The 23552-nt window shown below is 38.4% G+C and overlaps 1 protein-coding gene and 1 pseudogene across 5 annotated transcripts in view; one reads left to right on the top strand and one right to left on the bottom strand.

Moving 5' to 3' along the window:
* METTL15 (methyltransferase like 15) overlaps positions 1 to 23552 on the bottom strand; it is a 303907-nt gene that overhangs the window by 68634 nt on the left and 211721 nt on the right. For 4 of the 5 annotated variants that reach the window (XM_045291071.1, XM_045291069.1, XM_045291068.1 and 1 more), the window contains exons 4-5: positions 18616 to 18807; positions 4285 to 4463 (exon numbers count right to left, since the gene is read on the bottom strand). In XM_045291071.1, coding sequence (XP_045147006.1) covers positions 4285 to 4463; positions 18616 to 18807 — 371 coding nt within the window. The remainder of the gene's footprint in view (positions 1 to 4284; positions 4464 to 18615; positions 18808 to 23552) is intronic. The other variant, XM_045291070.1, reaches the window with a different exon arrangement.
* Positions 19082 to 19147, top strand: LOC115869945 (annotated as a pseudogene).

Consider the following 23552-nt stretch of genomic DNA (forward strand, 5'->3'; position numbering starts at 1 on the left):
AGAATTGGGATCATGATAGTGTGGAGAGGAGGAAGCATTTAAAAACTAGAGGAAAGTTGTATGTTTCATCGTTGCTACATAGCACCTTGACTGGCTTGTCTCTTCCCCACAACCCTTCTGTAAGGGGATGTGCAGTTGCCTACAGATGGGCTTTGGATCGCCACTCTGCACTCCCCCTCATTCACAATGATTTGATTTTTTTGTTCTTTGTTGCCTGATACCTGATCCCATCGACACTTCATGATCACACAGGTTGGTGTGCTTCTTTTATGTGGGCTTTTTTGCTTCTCAGCAAGATGGCCGCTTGTTTACCTTCAAGCCTTTAAGACCCCAAATGCTATATCTTTTGATAGGGGCACCATCTGCTTTCTTCTTCACATTTGCTTATAAACCCGTTTTATCTTCAGCGATCATTGGGATCAGGTATCAGGCATCAAAGAACAAAAAATCTTAAATGCTTCCTCCTCTCCACACTATCATGATCCCAATTCTGCTAGTTTAATAGAACAAAGTGTTCCTGCGTTGAGGGAGTACTTGAGTGGAGGCCCAATGGCCATCTGCTACTGCAATACTAAACCTATAAATATATGCACATAGATCTATTTCCTTATCATCATATATAAATATATTTACATATGTATATGCCTGTATGTATGCCTCTATAAATGCCCTTTGCTTTTTAGTTCTTTCCTCTATTTCCTTTTACTTTCCTCTTGTCCCACTATCACGTTAAGCCTTCATTTCAGTAATTCCTCTTGGTTACATTGCCCTTGATCAAGCCCCACCAGTCCTCTACAGCCTCCTCACCACTGATCCTAGATAGCTTGTTTTTCCCTTGTCCCTGGGTTTGTTAACACCACTTCCTTTTCCCCACCTCCCCCTGTCCCATGTCCCCCAGAAACATTGGTCCCATTGTTTTCTCCTCCAGATTGTTTATCCAGCCTATCTTTTCTAGATAGACCTGCAGAGATAATAGTATGCACAAAAACAAGACAGCGCAAAATAAAGCAACAAAAGAAAACAAAACAACGGCAACAAAACCACTGACAAAAAAAGAAGAAAGCCTGTAAATAGTTCAAGGTATATTCGCTGACCTTTAGGAGTGTTTTTCGGTCGAGTCTGAGGTAGTTACATACTTTTATACCAACTTGAAGATATATAAATGTGTAGGTGTGGTAGCCAATCTTCAGTTAGGCCACAGCCCAATCATTCCTCCTTATGAGTGTGGCTGTCTGTTAAGGAGGCCCTGGGGAACCTCTCAATCTCTGCCTTGACTCTCCTGCTTGCTGGCCTGTTGGAGTCCTGCCATCTTCCAACCAACCTTGGACACCAGCCTGTGATCTTCCTGCATTCTGCATCACTGCATGTGACTGAAGAGGGACTTATGAATTAGTATCCAATGTATGGACTTGAGTTGGACTGGACTAGGATGTTTTCTTGATATATAATTACTTCTTGATATAAAGCTCTTTCTTACACCTATATGAGTGTCACTGGATTTGTTTCTCTAGTCAACCCAGCCTAGAACACTCAGCATACAAACTGAATAAACATGTTAAGAAAATACCAATCTAACACCCACCTTCCTGATTTTAAAACACTTAGTATTTCCCTGTTCTACTAGAAGAACTACCTCTTGGTCTATGTGTAGGGTATGCATGACCACAATGAAACGTTCTGGGATTTTCATTTTCCATAGTTTGTTATGATCCGTACCATCGAATGCCTCTGAATAATTGATAAAACACAAGTAAATATCTCTATTTTTGGTATTCTCTGCTTTTAGCCAAGATTCATCTGATGTCAGCAATGATATCCTTTGTGCCACATCCTTTTCGGAGTCCAGCTTAAATTTCTAGCAGCTCCCTGTTGATGTACTGCTATAATTGTTATTGAATCATTTTTAGCAAAATTTTACTTGCACATTATATTAACGATAGTGTTTAATAATTTCTGCATTTTTGGGGTTATCTTTATTCAGAACGGGTACAGTATGGATCTCTTGCAATCACTTGGCCAGATAACTGTCTTCTAAATTTCTTGGCACAGACTAGTGAGTGCTTCTAGTGCATCCGCTTATTGAAAACATTTCTATTGGTATTCTGTCAATCCGCACCATTTTGGTTTTTGCTAGTGCCTTCAGTGTACCTTGGATTCTTCTTTCAGCATCAATAGTTCTGGCTTGTCTGGTGGCACAGTGGTTATGCATTGGGCTGCAATCTGCAAGGTCTGCAGTTCAAAATCACCAGCCACCTCTCAGGAGAAAAATGGAGCTTCCTACTTCAATCAACAGTTACAGTCTCAGAAACTGACAGGGGCAGTTCTACTCTGCCCTATGAGTGATGCTATGAGTTGGAACCTACTCGAGGGCAGTGAGTTTGGTTTTGGCTTTTGTAATACTTGGCACTAGTGGATTACCTCAAAATACTTTTTAACAAATGAGCACAAAATGGAAACATTTTTGTTTTTCACGTTTTCTCATCTTTCAGAACATTATATCCCCATCAGTAAAACTGCATCATGGACATTTGAAATCTGAAAATGTCTCATTATAGAGAACTCAATGTTTAAAGATCTTTTCGCTAAATGAGGTTTTACCTATAAATATATGAATATTCTCACTTTCACTATATAATTTGTCATAGCATTAATGTGGTTTTTACTTCATAATCTTTCTGAGAATACATTGTTCCTACTTTGTATCTTTATATACTTTTCAATTAATACAATAGAATAAAGGCATATTCCCAACTATGCCTCAAGTTCATGAGCTTACAAGCTCTTGATTAGTACGGATTCTACCATTAATTAAGATGGTAACCTTTAGCAAACCTCTAATGTCCCTGAGTCTCAGTTTACTCAGTTATCAGAATAGGTTCCTTGATTGGACAGTTTGTAGGACATAACCCCAACTTTCGGCACCAGAAGATCCTGGTTTGTGATATGAAAATGTGCTTTCTCGTTGCTATTCTTTCCAACAGGCGAGGTAAATAAGCACACACATAGTTAGCTAAAGAACTATAGAAAAAAGGTAGAGGGTGTTAGTGAGTATGGAGTGGGGGAATAGGGCAAGAGATGGGTGGTTTCAATGTCAGCATGCTAATCTTCAGACAATTTTGGGGAGGAAAATGCCATGGACTATTTTATTCACACATAACCTATGAAAGTGTGCTTTTACTGTACAGAAGAAATTTCAATGATAATGTAGAAAGACCGTGAGGAATGCAATGTAAAATGTAAGGATTTCATCACTCTTTTGTATTTTATGTTCATAAGTAAGTGGACTAAAGTCTTATTTGATTAGATTATAAAGCACATGCTAGATGATCTCTAAATCTGATTGATACAAATATATGAAAAATTAAGTTTTATCTTTAAACTATGGATATTAAGGTAGACAGTTAATTTCAGGTTCTTTTTGTAAGCTACACAAATATTTTTTTCATTTCCTTTAGCTACTTTTGGAACATAATAAAAGCCTTTGAAAAGGAATCTTAATATTTTTGGTAAGTGAAAATGATGCAGGGTTTCAGATGTTCTAACAATAAGAAAATTCACTATTGGAATTCTGTTAAATAACTGCTGGGTTGTATTTTTGCCTTGGAAAACTTTCATCATGGAACACAGCTGTGAAACAACTTTCTCTTCAAACAGAAAGGCTATAATAAAGTGGCTCCTCGCTAGACTTAGGTTCAAGAGGTTTATGAAGGCAAATAGCAGAAAAGATGAAATGTTCCAATAAGCCCCTCAGGCTGATTTAGTTAGCATTCACAAAGTAGCGTAACCTATACATCACATAGCCTTTGTTAGCTGGTTGTTTAGAATAGATGTATGAGTCACTGGGTTTTATTTTAGCAGTTGGGCAATATTAAAACACAGCAATGTTGAAACTAAGAGAGGTAACGTCAGATCTTTTTACAGGATGCTGATCAACCACTGTGATGGAGCAAGAAATGCTTCTGCTCCTGTCATTTCAGGTTTCACCTGGGTAGGTGCAAATGGCAAATTACCTTATGTGGTTTTTTTTTAATCTGTTATTAAACTTACTCATAAACTACAGGTTTGTTTCTTTGATTTTTGGTTTCTGTTTTTGTTTTGTGTTATGGGGGTGGTGGTGGAAAAGCTTGCAAAACAAAAAAAGGCGACATTAGAAGATAGGCAAGGTTCTATATACTGTATGATTGATTTCAAGTACAAACAAATCCTTCTGGGAACTTGGGGGATTGACGTGTGTGTGTAGTTTTTCTCCCACTCTCAGACACGGTACAGAATCAATGAGGGTACCTGCAACGATGCTGGCAAGTTGCTGGGTTCTAGTGATAGGGTAGATGCTGCGTGCCTGAACGATTGCAGAAGCTATTTTCTTGGCATGCTTCTCTTCCCCGTATGTTCTCAGGATGGATGCGAGTGCTTGTTGATCTAAAGCGTTCACAACATCAGCAGCGGTGGGCATGTCAGGGTACCTACGCAGAAGAGGAGCCAATTAGTTCACTGACGTCACTTTTCATTGACCAGAGGTGAGAAACTTCAGAGCACGCGCGCACACACACACACACAGAGAAAAGGACCACTTCCAAGTGGTTTATAGTCAGAGATGGAAATCTTACATGAATTAAATAGATTTTCCATTTAGAATATCCATCATTATGGCAAGTGGGAACTATTTGTGGCATTCATTGAGGTCAAGGATAGCAGGAAGTTGAGATATTTTTATTAACCTTTAACTTTATTTCACAAAGAAGAATTATTATTGCTCATGTAGATTTCCTCCAAACAATAATGGAAAATATTTAAATTTAGATTATTTTTAACGCAAATTACTGAGTTTTTTCTTCCTAGTGGACAATATATGGTTTGTTAATAATATTTGAATGAGCATAGATCTCATGAATTTAAATTCGGTTGATAACATTACTGACTAGTTATATGAGGGCAGATGGAACTTAAAAGACACCCAGTGCCATCCAGTAGAATCCAATTCATAGTGATCCTGTATAGGGTTTCTGAGGTTTGAAGCACTGACCTTGTAGTTAACAATCAAATGTTTAACTACCTGACAGCACCACCAGAGCTCCCTACATTAACCTTAGAAAATATGTATAATTAAATACTCCTAGAGTCTGGCAAGATAGAAAACTAGCCTGAAATGATACACAGACACCTGAGACCTGCTCAAACAGATACAAATGATAACCCTGGAACTCTGAGCTTCAAAGGAAAGGATCCAGAAGTAAACTAAATGTCAGCTATGAGAAGTCAAACAGATAGGCTAAAAAGGAGACAAATATTGGTTGCCCCAATATATTGTGGCCATCTTGAACTATTACAAGCAACATTCCATCCATACATCAGCCTTGCACACTGGTGGTGGCTAGTGATGCAAAATGTGGGAGCCTACTTTTCCTGAGGCCAGACCCTGGACTCGTGAATGGGATGCTGGGTGTACAACTCTAGTATTTGGAGGCAGGTGATGTCCCATTCTTTCGACCAGCAGAACATTTAGTGGTCAGGGTCCCTGAGTACTGCCTGACAGGTAGAACCTCCTACCATAACCAGTGGCCCACTGGTTCTCTGAGCCTGAAGCTGCCCTCTGGGCCCAAAGAAATTGGGCACTTTGATCTCTGCCACCATCTGAACTGGCAAAAACTACTTCTGTTTCAGGCGCACTGAACCCAGATAGCATAAAGGTCAGTAGGGCCTCCATACAGGAGTAGTGTACCACCCCTCTGACAGCATCCTGTAGACTCCTGAGCTGGCAGAGGGTGCCCATTGATACTAGGTTTTCTGTTCCTCACAGTCTCCTCCTTTATTTCTCTTTTTGTGTATTTTGTCTCTTCTCCCTAGAACCTCTGCTTGCTATTTATCCTTCTTTTGCTGCTGTCCATTTTCATGTTTTTCTTCTGGCTCTCTTTCATTTTGTTCCCCTCTTTCTTTCTTTTCTCTCTGGTTTTTCCTCACTTTGATTTTCTCTTCTCTCTTTCTCCCTACCCTCCAGTTCTGGTTATTGTATGCCTTCATTTTTCCCTGTAATCTTATTTTTGATTTCTTTTTACTTATGAGTTTTTATTATTTTTTGGTCTGCTGTTTCTCTATCTCTTTCTGTTTCTTAACATACCCAGTGGGAGGCAGCAATGGTCCCAACACAAGGCAGTCTCATCTGTACCTCCTAACGTACCTCACATACCAGGAGAGGGCCACTTCCCACTGGTATGTCACAAGATCAATGGTAGATGGTGGAAAACATCAGACACAAACTTCCCTCAACTGTGTTATACGAACAGCAAAATAAAATTGTACACACACTCACATTTTCTATTATACGCAGAATGGGACTAGTAGTGAAAGGTTAAGATATTACTAACATGCAATCCTCAATTACATACAAGTACCACACCAGCACAATACCTCAAAGACAAAAGGCAACTTGTCAAAAAGAAAGAAGACAGAGTGGCTTAAATAAATGACCAATATACAGAATCATAAAATCATTCTCAAGAATAAACAGCAGCGAAACTACCAGATAAGCAATTCAAAAGAATGGTATTTATACTCCTTCAGAGAAAAATCAAAGAATTTAAAGGAAGACATACGAAACAACAATAAAACAAGGGAAACACTACTAAAATAAACCAACAGAATAAGTAAAAAAATAAGAAGCCATATAAAAAAACCAAGTAGAAATAGATATATTAATACTAAGATTTCAGAAAAATATAATGAATTGAATGGGCAAAGGGGCAAAACTGGATAAACAGAAGGTAATTAGTGAGTTTAAAGACAAATCTCTTAATTCTAATCTGTTTGGGGAATAACACTAAAAAAGAAATCTAAAGAAAGCTTAAGAATTATGTGGGACAATATCAAAAGGAATAAATTGCATGTGATTTAAATTCCAGAACAGGAAGAATGAATAATTGAACACACAGAGAAAATTGTTGAGATGTTGGAAGTAAACACTAACATTATGAAAGATGACAAGATATGCATTCAATACAGTATGAACAGTATATATATATATATATATATATATATATATGCTAAAAGAAAATCACCAAAAATATCATAATAGAAAATTTCAAAATCACATACAAAGAAGGAGAATATGCTTGGCATTATGTTCCTAATTGGGCAATTCTGACCAATTTCCATCCAGCCCTGGTTACCCAGGCCATGTGCTATAGCCAACTGGGGCGTTAAACTCCATTCTTTTGAGGCATACATCTTTCACAGGCTACAATAGAAGGACTTAAGTTGGAAATCTAACTAAACAATATGGGTTTTTACCTTCCACACATTTGTAGGAAATTTAAGGAACTGACATAATCCCTGGAAAGCTGAAACAACGTAGTATGAGAAGAAGCAGATAACCTCTATCCCAACGCTATGGATTTTGTGGCCATTGGATTTTGGGTTGGATCTCTTGCTTTGGGGGTGTGGTAGATATATAATTTCATCCAACTTGAAGATATAAAAGTGTAGGGGTGGTATTCAACCTGTCAATCAGGTCATAGCCTAATGGTACATTCTTGTGGGGAAGGCCTTTTCATATGGAAGGCTCAGAGAACCTTCCCTTCTCTCTCTGCCTTCACCTTCTTGCTTTCTGGTCACCCTGAGAGCTGTAGGAGCCTGCCATGTTTCCACTGATCTCGGATCCTCATGACTTTGCACATACCTGCCTGTGATCTTCCTGCATTCTGCATCATAGCCTGTGGCTGCATGAGTCTGAAAGGAACTTATAGACTAATATCAGACTTACGGACTTCAGTTGGAGTGAGCTGGATGTTTTCTTGATATATAATTACTTCTTGATATAAAGCTCTTTGTTACACATATAGAAAGGGTACGCCACAAAAATCGGAATTGTGCTGGGCAAAGCGGAGCTTTCTTAGTATGCATTTTTCCTGCTAGGTGAGCATTGAACAACTTGCTCTGAGTTAGTGCACTCAGTGACTTCACCTGGGAAGGTTCTCTCTGGTCATAGTGAATTTTTTTTGCAAAAGCAGTTTCGCTCAAACCTTGTTTTTTGTGATGGCTGATTTAAGCAAAGAGCTTGTGGCTGTAAAATTAGGTTTCCTGTTCAGATAAAATGTCACAGAAACTTGTGATATTGAACACAGTTTATAAAGGCCGTGCTATGGGAAAAACTCAAGTGTATGAGTGGTTTTCTCATTTCAAAAAAGATGAAATGTCGATTGATGACAAACCTTGTTTCAACAGACAAAAATGTTAACTCTTAGGGCATTTGGAGTTTGTTCCACCAAGTCAGACTGTTAATCTAGCTATTTAGAGGTTCTGAAAAGATTGCATAACAGTGTGTGACAAAAAAGGCCTGAATTGTAGCAGATACGGGGACTGATTTTGCCACCATGACAATGCACCTGCTCATGTAGCCATCTCAGTGTACCAGCTTTTGGCAAAAAAAAAAAAAACCCAGCATGCCTCTCTTGCCCGACACATCTTCCTCACCTGACCTCACTATGGGCGACTTCTTTTAGTTTCTGTGAATACAGGGGGACAGGAAAAGGCATATATTTGATAACATAGAAGAAGTGAAGAAAAAACGAGGTACAGTCAGTCTTCCAAAGAGATGAGTTTGAAAAATGTTTCCAAGAATGGAATTACAGATTTGACAAATGTATTAAGTGTAATGAAGAGTACTTTGAAGGTGATAAAGTTGGTTTGTAAGAAAATTTAAATATATTACTGGGGGGCGCGCGCGCGCGCGCGCACGGTGCACGTCATGGGAGTGCCACTGAATTTGTTTCCATAGTCAGCACGGCCTAACACCGAGGCTGCCCAGTGAACTGCCTGGGACTGGGACTACCATATACTTGCTATTTTTATGTTCTCTTTCTCTTTCTATAACATGTATTCATCTGGCAGGCATGATTCCACCTTTGTGAATGAGTGCTATTGAAACATTTACCCTATCCAACACCTTCATTGTTCCTGTAATAGTGTCCAGTCACTTAAGGATTGAATTTGTGCAACTCAACAACTTATGCATTACAGTCTGAAAAGTCAGCCTATGCATGTATAATTTCCTTTTTTTGAAGAATATTTTACATTCTATACATTGGTTAAATTAATGACACTATTGGGAGAATAATGTCATGTCTTAAGTGAGTGATTTATAATGTTCTCTATGATAAATTAATAATAGTGTCTCCAAAGGGAACCAGAGACATATATATCAGAGAAATGAATGGATGTGGGGTTCACAAACATTGCCTCAATATAACTACAATGATTTCTTATGACATAACCCCACTCCATACTCACCCTCATGGAGAGATCATTAAAGATATAGATGTCATAGCAAAGTGTGGTACAGAAATCAGATGGTTACTGGCTCTGAGGGAAAAAAAAAGTCTGGGTCTTAAATGCTTGTCTTAAAACAAGCAGCCATCTAAGTGAGGCATCAACTAAGTCCACATGGAAGATGGACACAAACTTGTGTGATACAAGCATTATAAACAAAATTCAAATTCAAAGAGGGAAAAATATCAGATATTAAATTCTGACCACCCAGTTCACAAAAGACTGTGGATGACAGGGAAAGCCCAAAATCCATTTGCAGGGTTTCTATCGGGATTAAGCCTCCAGTGAATCTCCTCTGTTCATAGCCCAGGGATGTGAATAGCCTCGCTATCAGAGAGTGAACATTGTAAAGCTAACTCTGCATAGTTAGATTAAAATGAAAAACTTTATCATTTGACCTCCCTTTGACTCATTTTCAATTTGTACCACTTTTTAATATTTCCTGCATTCTTTTTTGACTGAAGTTTTTCTTTGTTTTATTTTATCGGAGTTTTGTTGTTGTTGATGTTGGTTTCTTTCCTGTTGTTTTGTATGATTTATATGAAATCCTGGATAGATAAGTTAACAAGCAGCCATCTAGCTCAGAAGCAACAAAGCCCACATGTAAGAAGCACACCAGCCTGTGTGATCACGAATTGCCGAAGGGATCAGTTATCAGAGATCAAAGAACAAAAAACCATATCATTGGGTGCTCACCTTCCCCATATGATCTCTGAAGACAAATGAGTGCATAAGTAAATGTGTTGAAGAAAACTGATGGTGCCTGGCTATCAAGAGATATAGCCTGGTCTATATGTGGGGTCTTAAAGGCTTGACGGTAAACAAGTGGCCATCCAGCTCAGAAGCAACAAAGCTCACATGGAAGAAGCACACCAGCCTGTGTGATCACGAGGTGCCAAAGGGATCAGGTGTCAGGCATCAAAAAACAAAAAATCAAATCACTGTGAATGAAGGAGAATGCAGATTGGGGAACCAAGACAAATCTGTAGGTAACTGGACATCCCCTTACAGAAGGGTCGTGGAGAGGAGATGAGCCAGTCAGGGTGCAGTGCAGCAACAATAAAACATACAACTTTCCTCTAGTTCCTAAATGCTTCCACCACCCACTCACTCCCCTCACCCACTATAATGATCACAATTCTACCTTACAAATCTGGCTAGACCAGAGGATGTACACTGGTACAGAAAGGAACTAGAAACACAGGAAATCCAGGACAGATGATCCCTTCAGGATCAGTGCTGACAGTGGCAATACCGGGAGGGTGGAGGGAAGGGGGCTGGGTGGAAAGGGGGGACCAATTACGAGGATCTGCATATAACCTCCTCCCTGGGGGATAGGCAACAGAAAAGTGGGTGAAGGGAGATGTTGGACAGTGTAAGATACGACAAAATAATAATAATTTATAAATTATCAAGGGTTCATGAGGGAATGGGGAGTGGGGAAGGAGAGCAAAAATGAGGAACTGATACCAAGGTCTCAAGCAGAAAGCAAATGTTTTGAGAATGATGATTGGAACAAATGTACAAAGGCGCATGACACAATGGATGTATGTAGGATTGTGATAAGAACTGTACAAGCCCCCAATAAAATGATTACAATAAAAAAAAAAGAAATCCTGGATAGATAAAACTAGAGAGATAGTACTATATATACTCGTGTAAGCCGACCTGAATATCAGCTGTATTAGACAGGATTCTCTAGAAAGATAAAAACAGATTGCTGATAATTTCATATATATATTTATAAAGATAGATACATAACACAAGAAATTAACTGTTAAATTATATACAAATAGATAAGATATATAATACAAAAAATGAACAGTTAAATTATAAAGCAGTACAAATGGCTCAGTGCAACTCTCTCTTGTGAGAGAGTTGTGAAACACTAGCAGGCCTTCAAGTCTTGAGGACTGCTAGGTAGTCCTCTGTAGAGAGAGATAGGCTATCTCAGCACAGGCAGCAAACAGCAAGGCCCGTCACCATCAGTCCCCAGCTCCAGAGATGCACATTCCAATCATGTGGTCTTAAAAGGACCTCAACTTACAACGACACAGTCCACAGGCTAGGCATCCCACAGGCAGTGTAGCCTTTAAATTGAGGCACAGAACAAGCAAGGCAGCTGCACACTGGTCCGATGATCATAGAGCGAGAGACAAGAAAGGTGAGGTTCACCGAGCCATTTATTTCTCCGCCCTTTGATTAATCCCACTTGTGTTTATTGGCCAGGCTGGCACAATAAGCTATCTCATCAGCTGAGGCACCTAATTTTACCACAAAAACTGCATTAAAAATTTGCTGAAAAACTCGGCTTACACTTGAGTATACATGGTAACTGGATTAATAATTACCACATCACATGGCAGAGGAAGTTGGGAGCTACAAAAACGACCAAGAGAAAGAAGAAAATGCTCCAAAATTGACTGTGGTGATGATTTCACAGCTTTTCCTAATATGACTGAACTACTGAATTGTACAATATGTGAAATATATGCCAATAAAACTATAAAAAATAAAGAAAATTCTGTGAGCAGCTCAGGGAAAACAAAAGGTTCCCTACAAAGGAGAACCAAGAAGACTAAACTCTAATTTCTCAGCAAAACAATGAAGGAAAATTATAAACATCTTACTAAAACAACAGCAATATAGGAAGTGACAAGAAAACTAACAGAGTCAAAATACTTTGAGCATATCGCCTCTGAATTTTTAGAACATCTCAAGTATAGATTTGAATCATTGAACACTAATGACAGAAGACCTGAAAACTTGTGGGATGACTTCAACTGAGGCGCCTAATTTTACCACAAAAATGGCATTAAAAATGTGCTGAAAAACTCAGCTTATACACGAGTATATTCGGTAAGCTCTTTAAGAAATTATGTTAGCAATTATTATTTTAGTAAGGTTATTTGTTTTCTTTGAGGTTAGCCTGTATTTTAATAATTTCTTCCCCAATTTAAAACGATCTGTTCTACCTTGAAACATATTGGACTTCCCCTGTACCAGGATGAAATAAGGGCATGTCCAGATAAACAGAACTTAAAGGAGTGTGTAAGAAACCAAAATAATCTTACAAGAAATACTAAAGATAGTTCTTTGGACAAAGAACCAATAACAAACTGAGCTGACCATACCTGAAAACATCACGCAGATGTCAACTCGGATATAAAAGTATGCAAAGTAAAACAAATATATAAGATAGAAAATAAGGAAACAGAAATATCAAATTATAATGGAGAACAATTACAATGTAAACCATCTCGTGTATTTTGTGTAAGCTAGCAGGAGAGAACAGTCACTGGAAGTGGAAGAAGAATGAAAACCAGGAAGACACTCCAGGAGCTGGCCTGACCCAGTGATTTCAACAATAGGCTCAAGCGTAACAAACGTGAGGGTGGTACAGAGCGGGGAAATGTTTGTTCTGTTCAACACAGGGTCACTGTGAGTTCGAACTCTCTCAAGGGCACATAACAAGCACAAACCAAAGTGATCTACAGATAAAATGTAATCCTGATCTCCATTCCAGGGTGATTCTTAAAAGAAATGGAAAACTAACTCTCCAAATTTATATGGAAAGAGATCCCAGATAAGCAAAACACTATTAAAGAAGAACAAAGTAGGAAGCATTTCTCATGCCAATCTCAAATTTACTACGTCGTGGTACTAAAAACAAACTGGTACTATAAACTATAAATGCGTAGACAATTGGGGCTGAATTGAGATGGCAGAGTTAAATTCATCCAACTACAAACAGCTTATTTTTGACAAAGGGTGCAAACCCATTAAATAGGGAAGAAATGGCATTAAAAATGTGCTAAAAAAACTCAGCTTATACACGAGTATATTAGGTAAGCTCTTTAAGAAATTGTGTTAGCAAAACCATATACCCATTTAGAGAATAATGGAACAGGGCCTATAACGCATTATAAACAAAAACAAAGTCAAGATGGACAGCTAACCACCAGAAGAATTTACTTCAGAGGAAAGTCCTGAAGCTACAGGACAGGGAAAGGGACACGTCTGATCAGAGTACACGTGAGCAAATGAAGTGGGAGGAAGAGAGAGTGGAACACATCTGGACCCACCAAGCATTGAGGATAATATCCCTGCCCAGAGCAGCCAATGCACAGAGAGGACTTTATGGCCATAACGAGAGACACAACATCCCTCATTGACCCATAGTCCTACAAGGGACAACACTGGAGACAGTGTGGGAATTGCGTCCGATCTGCCCCCACCACATGGAGGCAAAACACTAAGGGCATGCAACAGAGCAACAAGGGGACTAGAGCAAAGAAGTCCCAAGAGAGTAATAAAAACAGACTTTGGGGCATGGTACTCCATCAGACTCGACTTGAAAACACTCCTTAAGGTCAACAAATAGACCTTGAACTATTTACAGGCTTTTCTTGTTGTATTTTTGGTCATTGGTTTTGCTGTTGTTGTTCTGTTGCTTTGTTTTGCTCTGTCTTGTTTTTGTGCCGATTATTATGTCTGCAGGTCTATCTAGATAAGATAGCCTGGATAAACAATCTGGATGAGAAAACAACAGGACCACTGGTTTCGGAGGGAAATGGGAGAGGAGGAGGTGGGGGAAAGGTAGTAGTGTTAGCAAACCCAAGGACAAGGGAACAAGTGATTCAAAATCATTGGTGAGGAGGGTGTAAGAGGACTGGTAGGGCTTGATCAAGGGCAATGCAACCGAGAGGAATTACTGAAACCCAAATGAAGGCTGAACATGATAGTGGGACAAGAGGAAAGTAAAAGAAAATAGAGGAAAGAACTAGGAGGCAAAGGCATTTAAAGAGGTATAAATGCAAGCATGTACATATGTAAATATATTTATACATAATGATGAGGAAATAGATCAATGTGCCTATATCTATAGGTTTAGTATTAAGGTCACAGATGGACATTGGGCCTCCACTCAGGTACTCCCTCAATTCAAAAACAGTTTGTTCCAATAAACTAACATTCCATGATGCTCACCTTCCCGACACGATCACTGAAGACAAAGTGGGTGCATAAGCAAATATGGCGAAGAAAGCTGATGGAGCCTGGCTATCAAAAGATATAGCATCTAGGATCTTAAAGACTTGAAGGTACACAAGCAGCCATCTAGCTCAGAAGCAACAAAGCCCACATGGAAGAAGCACACCAGCCTGTGTGATTACGAGGTGCCAAAAGGGTCAGCTATCAGGCATCAAAGAACAAAAAAATCATATCATTGTGTGTTCACCTATGCGACACGAATGCTGAAGACAAATGGGTGCAAAAGCAAATGTAGTGAAGAAAGCTTACTAGACTATACCCATATGTGAATTTCACTGCCCAAACTATTGAATTGGAATCATATAATATAGTCATAATTATAATGATAAGAATTTCTATTATATATTATAATCGTACCAACATATTACCATAGCATATAAGATGATCTATCAATGGAGTATTATCTGGCTGTAATAGAATTTTCTAAGATTGGTGTTTTATAGTACCTTTCTACATTTATATAAGAATATTGAAGTAGAAATTGCTCCAATGGGAGTTAGTGGACAATACATATATTTTCATTTTACTCTCAAGTCAACTGTGATTAGTAGTAAACAAGTTTCCACTATGATACAAGGCAAATGGAGCACACTGTGGAAAGCTGGCAGGTTGTTAAGAGACTTCTGGTTAATCACATGATAAAGAAGTCAAGATCCAGGATCTGCCTCCTCCCAACTTAACAAGTTAAAAGACTTGATCTTATAAATCCTCTGGAGTTTACTGAGTCACAAAGACAAAATTCACAAGAAAAACAAAGCATTACTTTTAAGTGCTAATTTATTATTCTTTAATGAAGAATAAAACTGCCAATAAAACTAGACTGTCAATTCTTGAAGCTGTGAGTTTTTCTCTGACACATAAGAACCCTTACTATAATTATAAAGCTATTGTTGAACCTGGGATCAATACAGAAGATTTTTTTTTATGATTATAAATTTTGTTATATAATGATAAAATGTCAACAAGAAAGCCAGACTAAGACTGGTCATGTTTGGCCTTTCCTCCCCCTTTGATTAACATGCATATATTTGCATCTCCGACTCAGATTGCGTATGTCTCTATGGAACTTTCCCACCGACTTTCTTCAAATCTATTAACATCTTTGATTTGGTTACTACATGCTATATACCAGGAAATCATTCTTCTTTTTAAAATATATTTCTCAACTCTAATCTTATCTAGTACTATTGATGTAGAGTTCAACTCTCACGGACAACTTTCAATTTCTTGGGAAGAACCTCAAAAACCTTGACTCACAGGTTAGAATTTTTTGTCAAGTTTTTACATGAACAATAGAGGTATTTATTACTATTAACTAGTAAGTTTGTTCATTGTATTCCAGAAGGTATCCTCCCACAGCAAAACATAAGAAATGCAAAAGTTTACTTGACATTTTATTACTTCTTCACAACAATCTCAATCTCCAAACAGGTGAAGATATTTGACCTTTATTAGTCACTGGAGTTAAAAGAATTTTTATTTTATTTTACGATCACATTCTTCATTCTGCAGATGCCACAAATGTGCAAAGGTAGAAGAATCAGAAATACAAAGGATACTGACAAGTATGTGTCACAATCCAAGTTAACAGGTCATATCACAACATCAGAAAAGGTTATAAGTGAACGAGTACCTCAGAAATAAACAATTTCCAGAAACTAAAGCCAAGACCAACTCAAATGTAAATGTCTACTTTAATGAATATATTCATTTCTTACATGCAGTACCTTCTAATTGATATGAAGAAACTTAGGGAATCAAAAATTTTAGTAGACATTTTTATACAGATGATGAATTTTAGATTAAACCAAGCAAACTCACTGCCATTGGGTTGATGTTGATTCATGGTGAGCCTGTAGGACAAGGCAGAACTGGCCTGTGAGTTTCTGAGACTGTAACTGTTGAGGTGAATAGAAAGGAGTTACCTGTAGTTTCTGACTGTTGACTTTGAGGATCACAGCTCAAGGTAACCACTAGACAAGAGACTTCCTGAGTTGCAGATTAGTAACAGTAAAAGAACATTGTGTTTATTGAGATACAAGAAAGTTTAACTTTTGTTTTTAGTAGATACATTTCCTAAAGGTAGGGGCCACGATACATAATTTGTTGGAAAGGGGGATGACAGGAGGGAGAAAAGCATGATTCAACATTTTCAGTCCAAGTGAGTTTTCAGCATAAGGAAACAGGTGTTAGTCTAAGCTTTAAAAATGACCACATAGGTGAAGAAAACTGATGGTGCCCAGCTATCAAAAGATATAGCATCTGGGGTCTTAAAAGCTTGAAGGTAAACAAGCGGCCATCTAGCTCAGAAGCAACAAAGCCCACATGGAACAACATATCAACCTGTGTGATCACAAGGTGTCGAACGGATCACTGAGCACAAATGGGTGCATAAGCAAATGTCGCGAAGAAAGCTGATGGTGCCCGGCTATCAAAAAGTATAGTGTCTGGGGTCTTAAAGGCTTGAAGGTAATCAAGTGGCCATCAAGCTCAGAAGCAACAAAGCCCACATGGAAGAAGCACACCAGCCTATGCAACCACGAGGTGTCGAAGGGATCAGGTATAAGGCATCATCAGAAAAAAAATCTCACCATAGTGAATGATGGGGGGAGTGCGGAGTGGAGATCCAAAGCCCATTAGTAGACCACTGGAGATCCCCTTGCAGAGGGGTCTCGGGGAGATAAGCCAGTCAGGGTGTGATGTAACAATGATGAGAAATACAACTTTCCTCTAGTTCCTAAATGTTTCCTCTCCACTCCCACTACCATGACTCGAATTCGACCTTGCAAGTCTGGCTAGACCAGAGGATGTACACTGGTACAGATAGGAACTGAAAGTACAGGGAATCCAGGGCGGATGAGCCCTACAGGACCAGTGGTGTGAGTGGCGAAACAGGGAGGGTAAAGGGAGAATGGGTAGGAAAGAGGGAACCGATTACAAGGAACTATATGTGACCTCCTCCTTGGGGGACGGACAACCGAAAAGTGGGTGAAGGGAGACGTCGGACAGGGCAAGATATGACAAAATACCCATTTATAAACTATCAAGGGCTCATGAGGGAGGGGGGAGCGGGGAGGGAGGGGAAAATGAGGACCTAATGTCGGGGGTTTAAGTGGAGAGAAAATGTTTTGAGAATGATGTACAAATGCGCTTTACCCAATTGATGTGTGTATGGATTGCGATAACAGTTCTATGAGCCCCTAATAAAATGCTTAAAAAAAATTTTTTTTAAATGACTACATATACTCGTGTATAGGCCAAGTTTTTCAGCACATTTTTAATGCAGTTTTTGTAGTAAAATTAGGTGCCTCAGCTGATATTTGGGTTGGCTTATACTTGAGTATATATTCGAGGTAATTCAGATGTACAGGATTTATTCCTGTACATCTAAACTCAAATCTCCTTTCTGTCAAGTCAATTCCAATTCATAGTTACCCCAAAAGGCAGGGTCAAACTGCCCCATAGGGCTTCAAGGATGTAAATATTCTTAAAAGGACATTGCCACATCTTTCTCTAGTGGAGCAGCGGGTGAGTTAGAGCCATCAACCACGGCTCAGTCAAGAACCACGCTTGTAACCACTGCGACACCAGGACTCCTATTTGTCCTCCTCTGCCCTAGATTGTGAGCCTCTTGGTGCTATTTAACATGTGTTTCTACATGAAAAGGGTAGAACAAATGTTAGTATTTCCAGAAGAGATATAAAATCTATACTATGCATACTTTAGTACTTTAGTACTTAGTACAGTACTGAAATTGCATTTCTGACTGTATAAGAAATGGGATAAAAAATGCAATTGCTAACCTCTAGGATTTTGTTTTTTATGATCTGTGTATTCTACAAAAATCCATATTAAATACAACTCCTTTTGTTTCTGATTGAAAAGAGGTAGTCATGCCTACCTGCATAAAATGTTTTATCTTATTTATTGTCAGTAGCCTAAAGGTCAATATTATCTCAGTCAAAAAGATGATCAGTGTGAAATACTCCTCACTACTTTTGCATAGACTGCAATGAATTTTCTTTTATTTTAAGAATTTAAAATTGTTTGTTCTAAAATTCCAAATCTAAAGAAACACTATCTTCTGTAATGAGCAGCAAACAGAGCTTATTTATTATGTATGCGTAGTGCTAGGTGTGGGCGTGTGATGGGAATTCGGCAGTCTTAAAAGGAAATTAAATTCAGAGCGTTTTTGAGAAATTGATTTCTTGTTGTGAGGAGAAATATTTCATCAATACTCACCTGTCACCATCCATCCTCATGTCCAAGGGGCCGTCCTTCCGAAGGGAAAAACCTCTTTCAGGAGCATCAAGTTGCATGGAGGAACACCCAAGATCCAAAAGAACTCCATCCAAAGTCCCTGGCCGCACTCCAGCTTTTATTAATAAGGCTTCTGCTTGGCTGAACTGGCCTAGCAAAGGTTGGACCTGTTTCCTGTGAATAAACCCAAGTGACAGAGAAGCACCTCAGGCATAAAAGTCTTTCATAAAGTCTATTATCATAGAAATGAGCACATCCTTTTATTAGCTACTTTAACCTAACTGTGTTTAGCAAGTGCCAACCACATGCTTAGCACTATGTAGACATAGGTTTCTGATGACAATACATGTTTGGCTTTAAACACCAGAGCTGATTTAATGTAATCTGACTCTTGCTAATAACCAGTTTATTTTTTATCTTTTTAATAAGATAAAAAAAGAAAGAAAACGAGCGTTACAGCTCTTTTAGAATTTGTCTAACAGGTTTTCTTTTTCTTTTTTAGGTAACAACCCCCCCGTCCCCCAGCGCAAAATGTCCTTGGTCAGATCAGAACTTTACATATTTTTTAAGTAAGAAATTTCTGAAACTATGTATAGGCAATAGAAGCACATGCCATCTATCAAAAGGACCATTTTAAGCAAGCTAATTTAAAGACTATGATAAAATGTATAATTTGTCTTCTTGGCAAATCCACCCTATTTATTATATACCAAGTATAATATGTACATTGGTGTGTGCATATATCCATAGAAGTCCTGATAGCATAGTGGGTTATGAATTGAGCTGCTAACTGCACTACTAGAAGTTCAAACCCAATAGCAGCTCTGCTGCTGAAAGATGAGGCTATCTGTTCATGTAGAGATTTAAAGTCTCTGAAACCCAAGGAGTAAGTTCCGTTCTGTCGTGTAGGATCATTATGAGTTGGAATCTACTCAATGGTAGTGTGGGATATATTCCAAAATTTTTATATGCATACTTATTATATGCACATATATGCATACTTTCAAAGATTAAAAATGCCAACTATTCCATAAGAAATATTACAAATAAATTATTTCATATACATCCCTAAGATAAAAATATCTAATAATATATTGTATATGACTCCATCAATTCTAATTATTCTAACTAGGTATTAAGAAGTTCATGGGTGCATAAGCAAATGTGGCGAAGAAAGCTGATGGTGCCCGACTACCAAAAAGTATAGTGTCTGGGGTCTTAAAGGCTTGAAGGTAATCAAGCAGCCATCAAGCTCAAAAGCAACAAAGCCCACATGGAAGAAGCACACCAGCTTATGCAACCAGAGGTGTCGAAGGGATCAGGTATAAGGCATCATCAGAAAAAAAATCTTACCATAGTGAATGATGGGGGGAGTGCGGAGTGGAGAACCAAAGCCCATCAGTAGGCCACTGGAGATCCCCTTGCAGAGGGGTCTCGGGGAGGAGATGAGCCAGTCAGGGTGAGATTTAACAACGATGAAAAATACAACTTTCCTCTAGTTCCTAAATGTTTCCATCCCGCTCCCACTACCATGGCTTGAATTCGACCTTGCAAGTCTGGCTAGACCAGAGGATATACACTGGTACAGATAGGAACTGAAAATCCAGGGAATCCAGGGCGGATGAGCCCTATAGGACCAGTGGTGTGAGTGGTGAAACAGGGAGGGGAGAGGGAGAGTGAGTAGAAAGAGGGAACCGATTACAAGGAACTATATATGACCTCCTCCCTGGGGGACCAACAACCGAAAAGTGGGTGAAGGGAGACGTCGGACAGGGCAAGATATGACAAAATACCAATTTATAAACTATCAAGGGTTCATGAGGGAGGGGGGAGCGGGGAGGCAGGGGAAAAATGAGGACCTAATGTCGGGGGTTTAAGTGGAGAGAAAATGTTTTGAGAATGATGAGGGCAATGAATGTATAAATGCACTTTACACAATTGATGTGTGTATGGATTGTGAAAAGAGTTGTATGAGCCCCTAATAAAATGATTTAAAAAAAAAAGACTTTTTAAGAACTGATGATTTTGTAAAACATCATAGGATAGAGTAGAGCTGTATGGCAAAATAAGATTTGTTTTATGATGACCGACTAGTCATTCATATTTACCTCTCCTGTATCCTATTTACCTCACTGAAATGATGAGAGAAAAAGTAAACTATACACAGCAATGCTGGAAACTTGCCAAATTTAAAACAGCAGAGTAGAATTTTCATAAGCAGATAGAATCAGAGAGATTAGAGTACAGAAGGAATAATGCTCAAAAACCTGCTATAACAATAAAAGCTAAAGATACAAACACTGAAAAAGTGGGTTTACAAAACAGAATCTAAGAAACAGGCAGAAGGGGTTAGAATTAAAAGATGGTGCAAATATTCTGCTTAGGCTGACAAAACAAATTTAGTTATTCAAACTTTTTATTCTGAAAAAAAAAAAAGAATCATTATATATTATAATAATAATTTAAAAAGTAATTTAAAAACTTAAAATAAAAAACCATACTGTCCATAAAAATGAAGTTAATTTAAGAAACAAAGGAAGCCTTTAAATGTGAAACTAGCATATATGTAAAATAAGGGGCTATAATAAAAATACACCAGCATTGAAATTTTTTTCAAATGTATTATTATATATTCTATTTGATTATCTACTTATGCACCTACCTATCCTCTGTCAGTAGGTAAAAACTCTTTAGAAAAGTTAAATAACACCATGTAAATGGTAGAAGGTTGAATTAAAGCTTTGGAGAGTTGAACTAAAGTTTACCACAGAGCAGCAAAAAAAAAAAAGGGGGGGCGGAGAAAAGCTCAGACACATGTAGTATAGACATAAGAGGTCCAATATCTGGTAGGGGTGGGGGAGAGGAGAACCAGTGCTTTGAAAATGACAGCAGGTAGGTAAAGCAGAAGGCTAGCAAAAAGGAGACAGACTATCAAGGAAATGGATTGACACAGTAGCTGCAACAATTAGCTTAAACATGGCGAGAATGGCACAAGGCTGGACAGTGTTTTGTTCTGTTATACAGAAGTTCTCAATGAGTCAAAACCAACTCAAATCACACGTAATAACAACACACTGGATATTCCAACATACAAAGTCTATGAAACATTAAGCGTAGTGGTAGAATGGTTCTCCTACACTGGGCCTATAATATTCTGCCAGGGTGAAAAAATGATTTTGTAGAGATACAGGGTTAGGCTAGCCACAGGTGAGAAGATTAAAATAGTAAACCTTATGCAGAATGTATATGGCAAACAGTATGGATATCAGGGGTTAGATGCTAGAAATTTTATTGAAGAAGCATCCAGTAAACACTGGATTATTAAATGTGAAGGAAAAGGTAAGGAGAGATATCAAAGATGATTCTAGGGTTTGGGGTCTGTGTGATCAGAAACATGGAAGTTGAAATTGGCAACAAAGAAGGCAAAGGTTCAGGAGGGAGGTTGGTCAGCTCAATTTTGGAAACAGTAATTTTGACGTTCAAAGGAATATTTTAGTGAAATTTTATACTAAGCAGTTGGAAAATGAAATTGTCACAAAACTTTTGAAGTAACAAAATGCTAAGTACCAAGTACAATTTTCAGAACACTTCTTGCAGTCATACAGGATATGAGGGAAACGATACAGAAAAAGAATGAAATGATAGAGGATATAAAGACAAGACACCAAAGGGAAACACAAGAGCTTAGGGACGAGATAAAAAAAAAAAAAACAGTAGCAGACTCACGGACTTCACCAATCAACTGGACAAGCCAGAGAACCACACTGGTGATGTAGAGGGCAGCCAAGCAGACTTTAACAACTGTGAACAAAAATCTAATAAGATCATTAGAGAAGCTGAAGAAAACCAAAGAGCTATGTCTGATGATATGAAGAGGAACATCATAATAATAGGATTACCAGAGGAAGACACAACAAAGAAGTCATCTGCAACAATAGTGAGAGAGTTCTTGTAGAAAAATTTTCCCAGATTAATGAATGTAAATCAGGTAAACATTCAAGAGACTGAAAGAATACCAGACTTAATCCAAAGAAGTCACCACGGCACATAATAATTAACTATCCAACTTTGAGGGAAAGGGGAAAATCATGAGAGCAGCTAGGGAAAAATAAGAAATCACATAGAAAGATTCCCAAATTAAAATATGCTCAGACCTATCAGCAGACACTATGAAGAAAAGGAGAGAGTGCAATAACATATCCCCAAAATTGAAGGAAAATAATGCAAACCAAAGAATACTCCATCCAGCCAAACTATTTAACAAGATATATGCAGAAGTAACAATCTTCTCAGAGAAGGATAAACTCAAAAGAATATGTTAGAAGAAACCCAGCTCTACAAAAGATCCCAATATGGGCAGAAGAACAGCACTCACCAAGCATAAATAAGAGACCACCAAATAGAACAACCCCACGCAGAGGGCAAGAAGAGAAAACAGCCCCCAAGATAGCATTGGCTTAAGGGTGGAAAGAAGTCAAAAATGAAACACACACACACACACACACGCACAAAACACTGATAAGAAAGGGAGGTAGGAAAACACTCAACACAAAAGGTATAAGATGACATCACAGAGTCCACAGATGGAGTCCACAGATGGAGGTAAGAACCCTGAATATCAATGGACTGAACTCAGACATTAAAAGACTGAGGCTAGCAGACTCGCTTAGAAAACACAATCCATTAATCTGCTGCCGACAGGATCCACAACTCAAGACTACAGACACAATTAGTTTGAGAATCAAAGACTGGAGAAAAGCATACCAAGCAAACAGGAATTAAAAAAGAGCAGGGGTTGTAATCCTATTCTCGGACTAAGTGGATGCCTGCTCATCCCCTGAGAAGAATGTATCTCAAAGGATGGCACTGAATCTGCAGCTTCGGGAGAAGGATATATCTGACCAGAGCACACAGGAACA

This window comes from Echinops telfairi, unplaced genomic scaffold (assembly GCF_000313985.2).
Source record: "Echinops telfairi isolate 266 unplaced genomic scaffold, ASM31398v2 ScPeMD7_60;HRSCAF=208, whole genome shotgun sequence".
Taxonomy (NCBI): Eukaryota; Metazoa; Chordata; class Mammalia; order Afrosoricida; family Tenrecidae; genus Echinops; species Echinops telfairi.